A 20,060-nucleotide genomic window follows, 5' to 3' on the forward strand; every position below is an offset into this window, starting at 1 on the left:
GTAATGCTGGACAACTTTTTATGAATGTTATTGTTGATTTCAATAAATTTAATGATTTCCTCGATGTTTGAAACATCGTTACTTTGCTCTTTGACAATGCTATTGTAGACCCGCTGCGAAGCATAAACAAGAATCGTTGTTTTCAATAACATTGCGAAAAATAGTTTATAATTTTAATTCTGCCGATAATATATGATCAGTTGAAATTTAATAAGAGATTTCAGACATTTTTATTTGATTTAAACAACATGAATGTGCATTCAGACACTGCCTTGTTTCTTATTCAAACATCTTGTTAATGCTAAAGTGACAGTACGACAGCGAACTTCCGTGTGCGCAGGCGTCATAAGCGAACTTAGCTAAACCGGCACTCTGTCAAAACCGGCATTTTTATTTGGTCCCGACTGATGCCGGTATTGACAGAGTACACTGTAGTTAAATAGTTGATGTAACATGATAAATGTACAAGTACAAGCTTGATAGTAGACAGATGAAACATGCATTTATGCAGAAGTAAAAGAAACTCATTCTTCTCCAAATACAGAGAGATGTCCTTACTTCTGAAACAAACCTATTTTTCCTTATCCTGACTCATGCTTATTATGCTTGTCTCCTCCTCCTTACGAATGATAGTGGAACACTTGAAATCCCTGTAGTTCCCTTTAAAGCAGATGTAAAAGTACACTCATCCACGAGTTGCCTCCCTTGCATAGTTTCCTGCCAAAACAGTCACATGACTAAGCATGCTTGTCACTCTCTCCTCCATCGCCCTGGTGGATGGTTGTGGCAACTTGGGAGTCCCTATACGGCACTATATCCTTTTATATTTTGACCCTTTAGCCCAAATTTAGCTGTATACAGTTTTCAGTCTGTATTATTATTCAGTGTACATAGGAATTATGCCCAAATTTACGTAAATATTGTTATCCCCCGCAAATCGTTTTGCTTGGGTATTAAAATGGACTCCGTCTGTCCGTGCACATTTTTATTTTCCGGAGCAGAACTCTAAAACCGTTTATTCTTTTTCAGAAGAAGTCCTCCTTGGGGTACATATAAGCATTTAAATGTCCATTTTAAATCCTACGACAGTTGTAACTATATTTTTCAATAAAATATTGACAAAACAAAAAACTTGTTTTGTCTTGTGAGACCACCCCTACAGGGCCCCACCAGACCCCCTACAGCCAAGAGCAGGTAACTCTCGCTGTCTACCTCGTACCTCACTTTTCATGCTGTCGTTCTGTTGAATAGACGTGCATGGTGTTCGTTTCGAGTTTGCTCTCCTACCGATACGATGAGTGTAAAAGAGTCTCAATCTGTATGTATGGTTCCTTTCTTTACGCACAGGCGTCAGATGGACTTCATATGTTGATATTCTCATTCATCTTTTGTTGTAACTTTGCCGTGGGTTCTCTGTTTTCCAGCCTTGTGGCTGGCAAAATGGCGGACAGCGCGATCATGGTTTCCTTGCTACATGTTCCTGGTAGAATGCAGTCACGACGAAGGATCACCAGCGTTCGAGAAGGTATTCACTTACTGAGGATTCAATGTTCTGCAGTCGAGAGGGATCCGCGAATGTTAATGAGGAGGATACAGTTCGAGAATGTCACCGTTCCATCTCCAGGGAATCTCCTCCGAGGCGCGAACGCACCACGTCAGTATCAAGCAGATCTTACAGTCATAGATCTACTTCACCGGCCTACAGGGAGGATCGTTTGCGAACAAGAGATTCCAGCCGTGATGATCATTCGCGAAAGGAGGATCCTAGGAAGGACTCGCAATTGGAGCAAGCGCGAAGGGATTCGCGAAGACACAGCTTGTCAGACAAGGATGAAGAGAGCGATGGGATCTTCTACGATGCAGAGGTTACTTCATGGATCGCGAGTGGTCTAGACTTTGCATCTCCATCCAAGGAACGGAATGAAGCACTCACTTACAGAATGGTTGATGATGACTTTGATTCGCTCACTATCCTGCCTATTGAGCCGATCGTAGGAGTCCCGGCAAGCCTCAGTTTCGCCTTCAAGAAAGCAAAGAAGTCGCAGAACCAGCACATTCCAGTTTTTAATGCGCGAAGATTCCCTCTTCACCACATGGAGCCATTTATGAGAGCGCCCGACTTGGATGAGAATTACAGACTTATCAACGATAGTCGCAGTAAATTATATAAAGTGGAAGATAAGAAGATTGCCCAGTTGGACACCACAACTAGACGCACATTCTTCGGCCTGGCTAGAACGAGAGCAATCAACGGGGCACTCATTGCAAAGTTCCAGAACTCTCGTGCAGAAGAGAATAGGATGATTTTATCTGCACTTCTCACCCAGAAGAGGTATCAACAGTTCATGTCGGACCACTTGGCATCTACATCTGCGGGCCTTATGCTGTTAAGAAGACAAGGTCTTCTGTCATCCTGCAAATGGAGCGAAAGATATACCAAGTCACTCCTGAGAGCCCCATAGTCAGTGCCTACCCTTTTCGGCGGAGGAATTGAAGAGGTTGCCAAAGAGGTCACTCACGACTGTAGAGAAGTGATGATGATCAAGTCGATCGACACCTTAGCGAATGTCATCCGCCAGACGTCTCATCGTTACAGCAAAAAATCCAAGTTCGCGAATATCCAGAAGGCCAAGGAGAGGAAATATTCCAGTTCCAGAGGAGCAAGAGGTTCCTTTCGTCGGCCAGCTGGGAATACCAGGAATGCCTCGGGGCGAGGACGCACCCCCAGAGGTTCCTGGGAATTGAAACGTTGAAGATGGGGTTCTGAACGACTGGAGTCTTCCACCCCAACCGTTCCTGTGCAACCATTGACAGTGGGTGGACGTCTGCAACGTTACTGGGAAAATTGGGGAATACTACAGGAGGACTACATATCACAGATCCTTCGAGAAGGTTACAGAGTTCAACTGAAGGCCACCCCAACTTATTCCCCAATTTTCCTGGTACCCAAGAAGAATTCCAAGGAGAAGTTCAGGCTGATCTACAACATGAAGAAGTTCAACCTAGATTACCTCCTCAAACCCGCGAAGTTCAAGATGATCCATCTTCCTCAACTACGGCGTCTTATTCGATCCAGCAGATTATCTAGCCAGCATAGACCTGCAGAATGCGTACCTACACATCCCCATACATCAGGACTCAAGAAAGTATCTGCAATTCCTGTTACAAGGTCGACATTTCCAGTGGAAAGTCCTGCCGTTTGGAATATCTTCGGCCCCATGGTTGTTTACATGAGTAACCAAGCCCATAGTCGCCTTTCTACATCATCAAGGTCTACGCAGTGCTTTTGACCTGGACAGCGGTATTTAAGCTCATCAGGAAGCCAGTCAGCTCAAGCTACAACTGGACTTCACCATCAGACTACTAACGCAACTGGGTTGGCTAGTAAATCTACGGAAATCGGAATTGGAACCCACACAGGATCTACAATTCCTAGGGATAAGGTTCGTCACAACAGAAAATCGCATCATAGTCCCAGAAGATCGTTGGATCAAGATACTAGCCATGATCCCGCAAGCAGTCATCTCTCCATTGAATGTCTGAACATGGCAACGCCTTCTGGGTCTACTCACCTCAGCGCAGGACTTAACTCGCAGAGGAAGATTACAACTACGTCCGTTGCAGCAATTTCTGAACGCTCACCTCAGCAGTACTCTACCGGAGAGTCTACAATCATTCCTGTTATGGTGGACTCCCAAGTCGAATGTTTGCGGAGGCACTTTTTTAGAAGAGCCGGTTTGCGACACACATCTGTACGTGGACGCGTCTCTGCAAGGATCGGGAGCACACCTCGAGAGCAGGGTAGCTGCAGGAAAGTGGTCTGAAAGGGAACGACATCTGCATATCAATCAACTAGAGATGAAGACAGTCATAATCGCCTTACAACATTGGTCGAAGCCTCTGATCAACAAAGTATTGACAGTGCACACAGACAACTCCACAGTGGCATTTTACATCAACAGACAAGGCTCAACAAGATCAGCAAGTCTGCTACATCTCATATTTCATCTGTTCGACATTTTAGACAAGCTGAACATCTGGATAAAGGCGTGTCACATTCCCGGAACAAAGAACATCCTAGCAGATGCTCTGTCTCGGCCACAGCAACCATCCCCAACAGAATGGATGCTTCATCCGGAGGTGTTTCGTCTCATCATAAGGTGGCTAGGATCTCCATCTATAAATTTGTTTGCCACAAGGTTCAAAAGACAGAAACAGACGTTCGTCTCACCGGTACCAGATCCGCTAGCATGCACAACAGACGCATTGAACATGTTGTGGGAAGGACTAAACTCATACGCGTTTCCACCGCCGGTTCTAATCCCACAAGTACTCGAGAAAATCAGGCAGACTACAGTCCTCCAACTGATTTTGGTCGCGCCCTTTTGGCCAGCGAGAGTGTGGTTTCCAGATCTCATTCATGAACTAGGAAAGCCAACCCTGAAACTACTAGAATGGCCGAACCTACTGGTTCATCCACACACCAAGCCAGTTCACGGGAATCCGGCAGTGTTCCAGCTTCACGCATTGACAGTATCAAAACTTGCTTGAGGAAGAGAGGTTATTCCACCAGAGCAGCGAAAGCGGTCACTTTAGCTCTTCGCAGATCTACTCGCAACCTGTATGAAGATAAATGGCAGAGATTTCAACAATATGCTCGGCTCAAGGGTTCACAGCAATGAAAGCATCTCATCCTCAAGTGGCGGTTTACTTATGTCATCTATGACAGACCAAGAGATTGAAAGGTTCGACCGTATCTACGTACTTGGCAGCTACTAGCACAGTACTGACCATGCAGACAGGCAGCAAATTGACGAAAGTATCAGAACTACTGGCCTTACTACGTTCTTTTATGCTGGAGGATCAGCAAAAGAAATTCAAGGCACCTGCATGGGATCTCAATGTAGTACTACAACATCTCACCAGTGATACCTACGAGCCGTTAGAGCAAACGTCACTCGAACTACTTACGCAAAAAACGCTGTTTCTACTCGCCTTAGCCACGGCAGCTCGACTATCAGAGATACATGCGCTGGATTTTGGACGAACTCGGTTCGACACAGGACATCGTGCGGTAGCACATTTAGGACTCAGATGGGATTTTGTGGCAAAGAATCAGCTACCTGGTCATCCAGATAGACAGTTCCATGTACCATCATTATCAACAATCCTCGGACAGGAGGATGTACAGGATTTATCTGTATGCCCGGTCAGAGCATTGAAAATTTACCTTAACCGGACAAGAACAAGGAGACAGAAGTTCAAGCGCCTGTTCATCCCGTTGTCTACAGAGACATCCACAGAAGTTTCCAGAACAACATTATCCGTATGGATGAGAGCCGTTATACTAAGGGCCTACAAAGCAGCAGGACTGCCACCTCCAAGTGCATCCAACCCACACGAAGTCAGAGCTTTGGCGTCTACTCTCACTCTGTATGATAGCATCAATAATGGAGGGCTGCTTTTGGATATCTGATACAGTGTTTGCCAACCACTACCTGAGAGACATTGCCACGAAGACGTCTCCGGCATTCACCAGTTTGGGCCACTTGTTGTTGCACAACAACTAACAGTTCCACAGAGGCGTTGAATTGGAAGTCTCACCCTCTTATCACGTGACTTGCTAATAACCTTCGCTCTGGAGAGTCTTGGTTGAGAGTCCAAGTTTATGTCTAGAACAGACTAACATGAGTGATTTAGACCCTGTACTTGTACGGAAGAACTCGTACGCGAAAAGGGTGGCAACTCTTATGATAAGAAGATACTTCTTATATGGGTTGTTATAGATATCTAGCAAGGATACACTAGTATATCTTAAATCCACATGAATCATAGATTCATTTGTCATAAAGAAGTCTGACAAGATGTGGTACCCCCCGAGTTGGCAGATGGAAGTTGGAAGAACAGGGTTGTCAAGAAGTGCCGTATGATTGTTCCCATTGGGGTAGATACAGGACGTATCTAGGACAACCAGTAAATCCGAGAAGGTGACCTGACCCACCACCAATCGGTCGGATTCTGGAAGCATAATAAGCATGAGTCAGGATAAGGAAAAACATGTAATTTTCTGAATAAAATTGATATTTTATACTTATCCTGACTCATGATGTCAAGCCCTCCCAACCTCCCCACTGATGGCACTTCGGATTTCATGGTAAATCAACGTGTCGGGGATATTACGGAGAGAGTGATGGTTAGTCATGTGACTGTTTTGGCGGGAAACTATGCAAGGGAGGCAACTCGTGGGTGAGTGTACTTTTACGTCCGCTTTAAAGGGAATTACAAGGGATTTCAAGTGTTCCACTATCATTCGCGTAGGAGACAAGCATAATAAGCATGAGTCAGGATAAGTATAAAATATCAATTTTATTCAGAAAATTACATATTTTTCCTTATCCTGACTCATGCTATATGCTTATCTCCCTTTCCCTTCTAATGGTACGTGGAAACTTGAATCCCTTTGCAGTGTCCTAAGTGACCAGCACACTGCCATGCTCTTATCACTCTCTCTTTCATCGTGCAAGTGGACTTTTGGTCGGCTACTTCTGGTCCCTTTTACAGCTTCATATCCTTTTCTATTTAGGCCTATATTCAAATAAATACCGTGAATTCTATCCTTAGGCATTCTATTATATGTACGATGTATTTATTCATGTAAATTGATGGCTATTTTTTTATTTTACTCCGATTTCAGGTGACTGGTTGTGTATGCCTGCATGTAAACAATGCAGACTGCGTACTTCTGAGGTTGACCCTCACCCTGTCTGTTCATCTTGTGGGCCTACTTCGTGTTCTTTATATTCATGTTGTATATATTGAACACATTTGTCAACATGAGAATTTAATAAATTTTTGTTGTCCCTTTTACTCAAGAGTAAAGACAAGGTTTCTACTCAGGTAGCATCGCAGTCCCTTTCTAAGAGGAAGTACCCTCTTAGGGATGGGTCTGAGTTGCAGTCTTCTAAGAAGGAGAATTCTACGTCATCCAATACGAAGATGCTTACATCGTCGAGATCTACTTCGAAGTCGTCTGCATCTAAATCGTCTTCAAAGTCTACTAGATCCTCTGTGCCAGCTGCGGAAGTTAGATCGTTGCTGACGACCTGGTGCCTGCTGACGAAGCTATCAACCTGCTCTTGCAGCCACCCATCCTGGAGCCTGAGATCTTCCTACGTTCATCACAGAAGTTGTCTCCAGTTGCAGCAACAGGGTTCGTGAACCCTTCAACGCAGACTAGTCACACATCTACTACGTTGATGTCCAGGCAGTCCACACCTCACAGTTCCTCTACAATTTCGTCAGGGTTCGTCAACCCTCTGACCAGCTGGCAGCCAGTATCCAAGCAGATATCTACAGGGTTTGTGAACCCTTCGAGGCAATCAACTGATGGTTATCAACGTCAGCAGACCACAGACAACCCGCTAGTGTTCGCTAACGCTAACCTGGCTCTGATGCCATCTGGTCTAGTGCGCGAACCCCTAGAGTTGGTACCATGGTCCTCCTTGCAAGCCTTCAACCCAGACGACTTCGTGGATAACATCTGAAGCAAGGTTATCCAGGCAATGGAATAACGATTAGCTACTGAGCGTCAACAACCGGTCACACACTCGTCTACAGTGTTCGCGAACCCTACACCTGAGGAAGGTCCGGCGGTAGGAGAAGAGATACAAGAGATACTATCCTGGATAGCTGATAGTCTGCCAATATACTCGCCTACCTGGAACTCCAACCCAGGGGGATACATACTGCTTACAGGATGATGATTTCGACTCCATCACCATCCAGCCGATTAAACCGATATCTCAGGTCCCAGAGAATCTGAAGATAGCGTTCACGAAGGCTACAAAGAATCAAGGGCAGCATACACCAATGTTTATCGTTCGGAAATTCCCATTACATAATATGGAACCCTTCCCGAAGGCACAGGAAATTGATGAAGATTTCTGTCTACTTATGCAGCTATAGGGTCGAGGATCGCAAACTGGCTCAACTTGACACTACTACCAGGAGGGCTTTCTTTGGATTAGCAAGGTCCCAGGCCATCAATGAGGTGATGATTAAGACTTTCAAGAATCCGAAGTCCGAACACGAACTGATGATTTTGTCAGCGCTCGTTGCTCAACAGAAGGATCAAGAGTTTATCTCTGACCACCTGGCATCTACATCAGTGGGGATCACCCTTCTACGTCATCAGGGTCTCTTATCGTGTTCATGGCTGGATTTATATACGAAACCGTTACCACGTAAACCTTGGGCAGCCCCTACCTTGTTTCACGACGGAATAAGGCAGATGTCCAGAGAAGTGTCACAAGACGCTAAGGACCAGACGATAATCATGTCAATGCAGACCATGACCAATGCAAATCGTCAGCCTTCACATCGTAACCAGTTCCGATCCAGATTTTCCAGAAGGCCAAGGGAAGAAATATCCGTCGTCTAGCGGTGGCAGGTCAAATTCTTTTCGTCGCTCATCTGATAACTCCAGAGCGTTTTCTGGCAGAGGCCATTCCTACGGCTACTCCCGTTCATCGCGGCGCTGAAGTTCAGGTTAGCTATTCTCGAAACTTCTTAAGTCCTATGAACTTCTTAAGCCCATTCTTAAGACATTGGCTACGGTCAAAGTTAAGAATTCTTAGGACTATGAACGTTTCGAGAATAAGGGCCCAGGTTCGGAACGACTGGTCCGTCCCACCCCCAGTTGTTTTTGTGCTACTGTCAAGTGTGGATGGACATCTGGGCAGCTACTGGGAGCACTGGAGTCTACTAGGAGATGACTACTTCGTGGAGATTTTACGAGAGGGATACAGGATCCAGTTCAAGGCAACACCTCCGCTTACTGTCAACCCACAGGTACATCATCACCCCGAGCCACAATGCAGTAATAAAAACGCCGTTGAGATCCTGGGCCAATGCAACCTCTCACCAGGCTTTTACCCTCCATCCTTCCTAGTACCAAAAATGAACTCCATGGAGAAGTTCGGCCTCATCTACAATATGAAGCGCTTCAAACTAGACTATTTGCTGATACCAGACAAGTTCAAGATGCTGCACTTACCTCAATTGCGTCATCTCATCAGACCCAACAACTATCTAGCCAGCATAGATCTGCAAGATGCTTAACTGCACATCCCTATACATCCAGCATCGAGTTCCTGTATCAAGGGCACCACTATTGGTGCAAGGTCTTCCCCTTTGGAATTTCCTCAGCCCTGTGGCTGTTTATACGTGTAACTAAGCCAATTGTCGCGTATCTACATCAACAGGGATTTCACAGTGCCTTCTGTCTAGATGACGGGTTTCAAGCGCATCAACTAGCAGATCAGGTCGGACATCAACTGCAGTTAACGATCCATCTACTAACACACATAGGCTGGCTAGTCAGTCACATGAAATCGGAACTAGAGCCATCACAGGATATATACAGTTCCTAGGCATCAGATTCCAGACCATGTAGAATCGCATCACCATTCCGGGAAGATCGGTGGTCAAACATACAAGCATGTCTTCCCGCTGCTCTCAACGGTCCACTACAGATAAAAACATGGCAGTGTTTACTGGGTCTCCTCACGTCAGCACAGGCTCTCACGCGCAGAGGAAGACTACAGCTACGACTGCTACAACGCTTCATCTAGCCTCATCTCTGCAGTCTGCAGAAGATCTCCATACCTCAGCACCTGAAGTCATACTTACTCTGGTGGACGGACAAGTCGAATGTCTGTGGAGAACCCTATTTGCAAGAGCTGGCTTACAACCTTCATCTCTTTGTGGATGCATCTCTACAGGGATGGGGAACGCATTGCAACAAAGAGACCGCATCATGGACTTGGTTGCTGGAAGAAAGAGCCTTACACATAAACCAGCTGGAATTCAAGGCGTAGTTGTTAAGGAATCAGTTCCTCATGATCCACAACTCGATAGTAGCCTTCTACATAAGATCAGTGCCACTACCAGAACTGACGTTCCAGCTCTTCAACCTAGCAGACAACCTTAACCTATGGATGAAGGCCTACCACATTCCAGGAGCAAGGAACGTCTTAGGCGACGCCCTATTCAGACTAGTCCAACCAGCACCCACAGAGTGGATGTTACATCTGGAGGCGTTCCAGCTGCTGACTGTAGGCCAAGGCCGTCCTCTCATAGATCTGTTTGTGACAGCTTCAATCACCTGATTGCGGGGTACGTCTCACCAGTACCGGATCCTCAAGCCTGGGCTCTCGATGCTCTAGCCATTCCATGGGAGGGACTGAACATGTATGCGTTCCTGCTACCAATCCTGTTACTACTACAAGTTCTGCTAAAAATCGACCAGACCAAAGTCCTACGACTGCTTTTGGTCGCGCCCAACTGGCCAGCGAGAAGCTGGTTTCCAGACCTATTACAGCTCCTAGGAAAACCAACGCCGTGCCTACCAGATAACCCGAATCTACTGATCCACCCTCACACACGGCAACCACACGGCAACCACACGGCAGTCCAACAGGATTCTGACTTCACGCATGGAACATATCACGCACTGCTTGAGAAGAAGAGGGTATTCCATTAGAGCAGCTAAGGCAGTTACACTGGCCTTAGGACGATCAACCCGGAACCTCAACCCGGAAGATGCTTTTTCTCCTTGCACTAACTACAGTGGCATGGATGTCGGAGATACACGCCCTTGATTACGGACGAACAAGATTTCACACTGGAGAACATGCTGCAGTCCCCCTAGGACTTAGGTGGGACTTTATAGCGAAAAATCAACTGCCAGGTCAACTAGATAGACAATTCCACGTCCCGGCATTATCTACGATACTTGGACCATATAATACACAAGATCTGTCCCTATGTCCAGTTGGAGCCTTAAAGATCTACCTAGAAAGGACTGCTACAAGGAGGAGGTAGTTCAAGCATCTTTTCATCCTGCCACGACTATTGAAGTCTCCTGAACTACGAGCATTCCTACCTTAACAGATGGGTCGCGATTCAGTTCTGGTAGCGTTCTTACCTTAACATTTGAGTTGTTCCAGATAACTAGACATCGAGCGTACTAGTTGTCTAAAATCCACGAAATCTAGTAGATTTACTTTTTTCATTAAATTAAGAGAATGTGGTCCCCCGATCATTATCAAAATTCAACACGAAGAAGCCGTAAGAAGAGCTCCCAGGGGGTATATCAGCAGATGCTATCTTGACTATTAGATCACAGGGAGTCCCGGAAGGTGGCTGACCCACCACCTATTCCGTTGGATTTCTTAAGCATATAGCATGAGTCAGGATAAGGCAAAATATGTAATTTTTCGGATAAACTTGATATTTTATACTTATCCTGACTCATGATTTGAAGGGCCCTCCCAACCGTCCCCTCTCAGCACTACAGACCTTCATGTAGGTTTTAGTGCGGGCTTAACTAGGGAGAGAGTGATAAGAACATGGCAGTGTGCTGGTCACGTGGGACACTGCAGCGGGAAAGGGGAGGCAAACCGATGGGTGAGTGATTTTAAGTTTGCTTCAGGGAGCAAAGGGATTCAAGTTTCCACGTACCATTTGAAGGGAAAGGGAGATAAGCATATAGCATGAGTCAGGATAAGTATAAAATATCAAATTTTTCCTTATCCTGACTCATGCTCTTTTTGCTTGTCTTCTTCTTCTTGCGAACATAGTGGAACACTTGTATCTCCCTAATTGAAGCTCCCTTCAATTTAAAATCACTAATTAGTATTCACCACGAGTTACCTCCTTTCCACAAGCTCGGGAACGAGGGCGCCACCTCTACCCATGTGCCTCACTCTCTCCTTCTTCGCCCAGTGAGCTGGACGTGAGAGCGCCTGTGTCTCCCGACACACTATATCCTTTGAATTATATTTAGTTAGTTACCCCATATAGACATCTATAGAGGTTTAGCTAGTATCCTTCAACGATTATATATTGATATTTAGTCGCTTTTCTACAGTTTATTCACGGACTGCGGTTTGTTTCAGTGGATTACGCTTGATGAAAATTCTGTACTATTGCAGATTACGCTTTTTATGCTGCTGCTGATCCGCCTTTAATATGATGTAATGGCCATGTTTATTATATTCACATTGCAGTTGCGTACTAATTTATCCAATTCTACCTTTTATTAATATTTACTTTGGCGCTTGGCACGCATTGGCAGATAGGTCGCGATGCAGAGTCTAGTATGACTGATACACCGAACCCTCGCCAGTCTACTGCTGTTGGCCGACTTCTCCCGTGTGGTGTTCCGCTAGAGTGGTGGTGAGGTGTGGGACGTAGTCCGCCATCTCCAAGAAGCATCCTGCTTCCCCAGACATCCCATCGCCGCAGCAGAAGACTAGAGGGTTTTTCTACTACATCTCAACAGCCGAGACCGCTCCCATCGCGTTTTGGGCCTGTATGATGATCAGCCGGTCATCATACCGATGTACATCAAAGATTGACCGATGTCGCACAGATCAGCATGCAGCCTGATGTACCAACGCAGATATGCGATGATCGTCCTGAGGGTCCCATCATTACCAACACTCAACGCAGACGCCGCGACACCCAGGGCAGCGCCGACCTCTGAGGGAAAATCAACGAAGTCTACTAGGACTTTCTCAACCGAGATTGTTCCAGCCGATGACCTGGACCTCTATGATGATCAGCTGATCATCATCCCCGACGACGCATTTTCACAAGAAACGACCGGTGATTAGCTACAACGACATCAGCAGAGATCACCATGCAGCCTGATGCCTCTACACTGATGTCGGACGATTTTCCGTGGACCCTCCATTAACACCGCAGATAAAGCACCGAATTTACCTCGCCGCAGACCATCCCAGAAGACATGATGCGACAAATTATGAACATCATGGAGGACCACTATAATCTGCGTAGCAGGGTCCGAAAGCCTTCGCCAAGGCTCCAACGTGACAGCACCCCAGAGGCACCCCCGTCCAACGTAGCAGCCAGGACGATGTCACCTTCGCTGAGGAAGTCACGGACCACCTTGACGAAGGACCTAGATGTACAGCCTTCGCTGGGCCTTCGCTAAGGCGAAAGGACCTAGATGTACAGCCTCGCGGCGCGGAAAGAACCTAGATGTACAGCCTTCGCTGGCGACTTCGCGAAGGCAGGATAGATCATCACCTTATGCGTTTCATCCCTAGATGTGGACTCGACCATCAGACATCACGGAAGCCTTCGCTGAAGGTCATATCGCTGCTCCTCCGACCGACGCAGAGGAAGCTTCGCTAAGGCATGCGCAAGGACACCTGAATCCAGATCATCATCATCTAGAAGGACATCGAGGGACTATACAAGAGCTTCGCAAACTATCAACGCTCTCACAAGTCTCCGAAAGATCAACCCATAGACAAGTTGATCATCGATATCAAGTATAAGAACTACAATCGTGATATTGGTTCTGTTGAATCCATGACGAGACGTGATGTTCGCTGGCCTAAATAGATCTAGAACGATCAATTAGACACTTATCACCAGACTTCGTGAACACGACTTCTGAATATGATAAGATGATCCATGCGCCCTATTTTAGGCAAGCGCCGCACGATCCCACATCCTGTTAAACACAGAGGCTGTTCACGGCAAGCCATATATATATTTATATATATATATATATACTAATCGGGCTTTGATTCGACACCTTCGCGATGGTCGCTAAGGCTAAGTGGCTCCAAGTCTACTTCACCCAGAAGATCTAGAAGGGATACTTCGAGAACTTCGCTAAGTCTCCGGCGCTCACCGAGGAAGTCTCCTCCAAGGTTTCCATATACTAGCCACTCGGCCATATATAGCTACTCGTCAGTCCGTTTTCAAGACGCCGCGATAAGTTGATTATCAACTGTATGCCAGATGCCGCCTATAAGCCTACGCTAAGATAATTGCTCAGGCTATTTACAACACAGAACGCCGCTGTATTATTAGTCAACGACATTTCATAGATCTTCACAGAAATCAACTATTCCGTATAAATTGCTAATATACAATCCCGGACGACGATACGATTATCTACATGCGTGACCATTACGCATATCTGCAGACAATTCAATATCGAAATTGAACAGCAGCCTTGTTACAGCTTAGTATAACTCTTAATCGCCAAAGTTTCTGAGAAGAAATATGTACAACAAGTTCAACGTTAATTCTACAATTATGACGATACATTCATGTATACAGTCTACAAGCTCACAACTTGCAAGTTGTTTATACCCTTATATATAAGGAAGTCGGAATTATATTCAAAACTGAAATTACTTTCACGACAACCAGGAAAATAACCTACCCAGCATAAAATTACAGAGCGAGATATTTCACCCGGGGTTTCGCTACGATTACCATTAACCCTCAAACACGTGGTCACTGGATAACTTCGAAGCTACGGTGAAGACCGACGCTTATGCTAATATCAACGACGACAAGAATTTATTCAAGGTGGGTTTTTTCCCGCTACACCGGTGACATCACAGCCGCTGGTATTATACAGAATCAAAATGCCTTGTTCTGATTGGACCATGCGAGGGACAACGACCTCACACAGAGGTCGATCTCAATTCACAGTTCAAGACTTACGCCACAAGTGACAACTATATATCAGTGAACGAGCAAGCCTCATTACAGTCCAGTTAACCTGAACATTCATGATTAGACTGCCTTTCTTCAGCTTAGAGACCTCCCCTGTCAAGTTAAGACGAGGGATCGGCAGTCAGGCGATTTTACATAAAGTTCAACGAGGACAGACACACCTGGTTGTGCACCTACATCGCCAAGGACTTCGCAGCTTAATTACCTAGACGAAAAGATACAAGTGGATCTAAATCCACAGCTGCTTCAGACTACAGCTGAATTTCATCAAGCTAATTAACACAACTAGATGGTTAGTAAACCTACTAAACTTCTGTTTGGAGAATAAAACGGAAATTTCACGCCCAACCTGGGGATATGAATATAGTGCTCCAACACCTCACAAGTGAGGTTTATGAACACGCCTGGATGACATACTTGGACCCCATGATACGATGATTCTATCAAGATGGCCAGCAAGAGCACTGTAAATTTATCTCCACCAAACCAAACAGGAGGAAAAAATGCAACAGATTATTTCCTCTATCATCAACTTACGCAGAGTGAAGTCTCATGTACTATATCTCCATTTGGATCAGAACTGTCATACTACGCGCATATGCGGGATGGACCTATTCCGACCCTCCATGAGCTTAATACTCATGATATTATAGCTTAACTTCTACAATTGTTCTACACAAATGTGATTGAAATAATGGAGGGTTTATTTCTGAAATCTGATATGGTGGTTGCAAACCATTATCTGAGAGATATCACCACCGAGGACGCCTCAGGTATACACCAATTCGATCCCATGGTCCTCGCACAACAGCTGACAGTTCTCTCGGAGAAGATAAGTCAATCTAACAGATTTTTACTTATCTTATAACAATACTAAATAGCTTCATGCTATATATAATTTACTTAAGTTCCTTTTATCATCACAGTACTATGATTATTACATCATACAATATATAAGTTAACAACTCTACAGAGTTTGTTATTATATATATTTACCTTAAGTTATTCATATCTTAAGAGTAATACTATGGTTACATGATAAATGCATTAGCTAACAAACTCTACAGAGTTTTTGGTTATTTTATACATAGCTTAAGTTAATTAAGCTAACAAACTCTACGGAGTTTTACTATTATATAGGTAACTTAAGCTAATTATACCTTAAGCATAGTACTATACTCATATTATTAAAATATATTGGCTAACAAACTCTAAGGAGTTTTGCTATTATATAGGTAGCTTAAGCTTATTCATATCTTAAGCTTAGTACTATGTTTATATCATATAAGTAGATTAGCTAACAAACTCTAAAGAGTTTTTGCTATTTGGCTTAAGTATCATCATATTTCTAAGCAATATGGTTATATTATAACATGTATTAGCTAACAAACTCTACAGAGTTTTAGCTATTATATATGTAACTTAAGCTTATTCATATCTTAAGCTTAGTACTATGTTTATATCATATAGGTATATTAGCTATCAAAACTCTAAAAGAGGGTTTTGCTATTATATATTTCACTTAAGTTTCATCATATTTTAAGCTTTATGGTTACATTATAACATGTATTAGCTAACAAACTCTACGGAGTTCTTGCTATTATATATGTAGCTTAAGTTTTCCTTCATAAGCTCAATACTAGGTTTATATCATAGCTAACAAACTCTAAAGGGTTGTTTTCACTTATATTATACAATTAGCTTAAGTTTCATCATATCTTAAGCAGTATGTTTACATTATAAAGGTATTAGCTAACAAAACTTCGACGGAGTTTTGTTATTATATATATATAGCTTAAGTTTCATCATAACTTAAGCTCAGTACTATGTTTTTAACATAAAAAGTATATTAGTTAATAAACTCTAAGGAGTTTATTTTGCTATATACATTTAGCTTAAGTCTAATCTTATCTTAAGCTTAGTACTATGGTTACACTATAAACATATTAGCTAATAAACTCTACAGAGTTTTTTGGCTATTATATATGTAGCTTAAGTTAATAATATCTTAAGCACAATACTATACTCATATTGTAAAATATATTAGCTAACAAACTCTACGGAGTTTTGCTATTATATATGTAGCTTAAGTTCATTATATCTTAAGCACACTACTATACTCATATTGTAAAATATATTAGCTAACAAACTCTACGGAGTTTTGCTATTATATATGTAGCTTAAGTTAATTATATCTTAAGCACACTACTATACTCATATTGTAAAAATATATTAGCTAACAAAACCCTACAGAGTTTTGCTATATATATGTAGCTTAAGTTAATTATATCTTAAGCTCAGTACTATACTAATATTATAAATATATATTAGCTAACAAACTCTACAGAGTTTGGCTATTATATATGTAGCTTAAGTTAATTATAGCTTAAGCACAGTACTATACTCATATTATAAAATATATTAGCTAACAAACTCTACAGAGTTTGGCTATTATATATGTAGCTTAAGTTAATTATAGCTTAAGCACAGTACTATACTCATATTATAAAAATATATTAGCTAACAAACTCTACAGAGTTTTTGCTATTATATATGTAGCTAAAGCTTATTCATATCTTAAGCTCAGCATTATATCTATATCATATAAGTATATTAACTAACAACAAACTCTAAAGAGTTTGCTATTATATAATTAGCTTAAGTTTAATCATATCTTAAGCTTAGTACTATGTTATATCTTAAAGTATTTTAGCTAACAAACTCTAAGGAGTTTATACTAGCATATTAACAAGCTTAAGTCTATTAGTCTTAAGCATTGTATTAATGTTATATATACTTTTTATCATAATAAGTACATGGTAATAACCTTTTATATGGCAGCTGATAAGTTAGCAGCAGGAATTCATCAGTTCAGTGCCTTTATGAAGTTCCCATAGGGTTATTACAATCATCACAGTTCAAATCACTAATTATTAAAAATCCAAAGTATTAGATATTCCCACCTCCGTTCCGTAGGATGCTACAAGCAAAAAGAGCATGAGTCAGGATAAGGAAAAATATGTAATTTTGGAGTAAAATTGATATTTTATACTTATCCTGACTCATGAGGTCAGCCCTCCCATCCTCCCCAAATAACACTTTGGATTTCCTGTAAATTCAAATGTTGGGCTCAGTATATGAGGAGAGAGTGAGGCACATGGGTAGAGGGTGGCCTCGCTCCCGCTTGTGGAAAAGGAGGTAACTCGTGGTGAATACTAATTAGTGATTTTAAATTGAAGGGAGCTTCAATTAGGGAGATACAAGTGTTCCACTATGTTCGCAAGAAGAAGAAGACAAGCAAAAAGAGCATGAGTCAGGATAAGTATAAAATATCAATTTTACTCCAAAAATTACATTTTTTAATTGAACATGTTAGCAAGGGTATCAATGCAACCATGCTAGACAACACCTGTGTTTTTGTGGTGCTTGTAGTCGTCGCTGTGGAAGATCTACAATTGCCTGACGGAATGTTACCGGCGCCGTGGGATGTGGAAGGAAGCCATGGAAACCATAGCAATGTACCTGCACATTGATGACAGTCACGTGAACACTCTGGTGCAACTGTGGGTGCGCATCAAGCGGGATGCTTCCAGGGAGGGGCAGCAAGACTTTGTGGACAAGTAAGGCAGCTAGCTGAAAGGCCACATAAATTCAGTATTAGCTTTTGAAAACAAATGTTGAGATATTTTAGAGAATAGTTTTACAGTTTATTGTTTCAAACATTTACACAAAAACATGTTGACAGTTAACAGTGAGGATGGGTAGGCAGCAGTACATGTTAATTGTCAAAGCATGTGAGATGAAGAAATCTGAAGTGTTACATGACCGTAACAACCAGCATGTATAATGCATTGTGTGACATATGTTACCATCTCAAACCTCTCTGTAATTTCTTGAGGACGTTCACACTTTAGGTTGAATCTGTTCTTCAAGTAAACACTTTCTATGTCATTGTTGGTAGAGTTGAACCTTTCTGAGATCTTGACAATACATTAGACCGAACATGAGAGGAATACCATATGGAAAATTGCCTCCCTGACACAACTGCTTCTGCTGTTAATATGGTGTACATTGTGTAACATGTTCATCCCAGGACAATGAAGGACGTGTTCGACACTGAGGGTGAGGAGAGACCACCAACAGATGGTGACAAGATCCTCTGTCTGCTACAGTCAGAGCTGGAGGCTTTCAGGGGCATCAAGTAGGTAGATTGCTCATTTTCACAAACCAACACAATTACAAGTAAGGTGTAAGATAAATGACTAATGAGGGTACAAGTTTGAGATTAGTAACATGTTGTATTGCAAATAATGAACATATTTAACATGATACAGTGTACTTATGTGATTCCTATGTATGTATCTACAGTTAAGGGTTGCACTCTGTAATGCTGCAAGAGAGTTTGCTGTGCAAAACTGAACCCCTTAGACAAGTGTTCTAATCCAACACTGACACGAAGCTAGTCTGTCAAATTCATACTCATACTCATTAGTTTAACCAATGTTTCAACATCTGGGAACACACAAACATCGTGTTTTCTTCCTACAAGCTGGCATGCTGTGATGTAACTGAAATACTGTGCAAAGTCTGTCAATTTTCTGACCACAAATGGCTTGAGATGATTAAATCAGTGTTTAGTAGGACCTAACTACATTTGAAATATCCTCTAGACGTTTTTGCTGGCAATAATCATTGTCCTTGGGGAAAAAATGATCGGAAATCCTAGGAAATGTAGCCCACTGACCCAAACACTAGTGTGTGTAGAAGACTTATGAGATGTGTGTGTGCAGGAAGCGCTGGAATGAGGGAGAGGCTGTGGTGCTGAAGGACCTGGTGTCTGTTGTGGGGGACTCCAGCACCAAGGCTGGCTACCTGCTGTCTCTTGCCCAGATCATGTGGGTCACAGGGTTAGAGACACACAGGTGAGAGTGACACACTAGCAGACAATTTGCTTGACACATTGACCATATGATTATGTTCCTGAACATTTTTGCCATCTCATTACAAACTTTGAAAAAAATCATTTGGACATTTTAGATAAAAGTCAGTCAAGCATCCCAGAATATGAAGCTATCTAAAACCCAGAGTAGTGCATCTGAAATTTAAAATGTCTGACTCCTTTTTATTCTCATTCTTCATTTAGCCACCAATATGTTTCACAGGGATATAAAAAAAATAAAATTGAAATTTAATTATCTGTGTTATTTATGAAAATAGCTGTAATTTGTTTGCACATTTTAATAACTAATACTATTCATTCAGCTCAGATGATTGTAATACATCAATTCGATCCTTAATTTCAGATCTGCCAGAGAATGTGTGAATGATGTTCTGGATTTGTTGGGCAAGACAACAAGTTCTGAAGGCTACCTAACCTTGGCTCAAGGACACTTGTGGCGCTTTATCATCACACGGGAGGACTTGTGTAAACAGGTTGGTTCCTGGACCCTTTTTTGGGCTTCAGCATTGTCAAATATTTGGTATTGAGA

At 42.8% G+C, this 20,060-nt stretch overlaps 1 protein-coding gene across 1 annotated transcript in view; it reads left to right on the top strand.

The window, feature by feature from the left end:
* The window catches only part of LOC124283333 (separin-like), a 51,539-nt gene that overhangs the window by 6,263 nt on the left and 25,216 nt on the right, over positions 1-20,060 (top strand). The window contains exons 6-9 of the mRNA XM_046719369.1: positions 18,004-18,191; positions 18,665-18,772; positions 19,362-19,493; positions 19,875-20,004. Of these exons, the coding sequence (XP_046575325.1) occupies positions 18,004-18,191; positions 18,665-18,772; positions 19,362-19,493; positions 19,875-20,004 (558 nt within the window). The remainder of the gene's footprint in view (positions 1-18,003; positions 18,192-18,664; positions 18,773-19,361; positions 19,494-19,874; positions 20,005-20,060) is intronic.

The sequence above is a fragment of the Haliotis rubra genome, unplaced genomic scaffold, assembly GCF_003918875.1.
Source record: "Haliotis rubra isolate DU_JTF1 unplaced genomic scaffold, ASM391887v1 Scf313, whole genome shotgun sequence".
Taxonomy (NCBI): Eukaryota; Metazoa; Mollusca; class Gastropoda; order Lepetellida; family Haliotidae; genus Haliotis; species Haliotis rubra.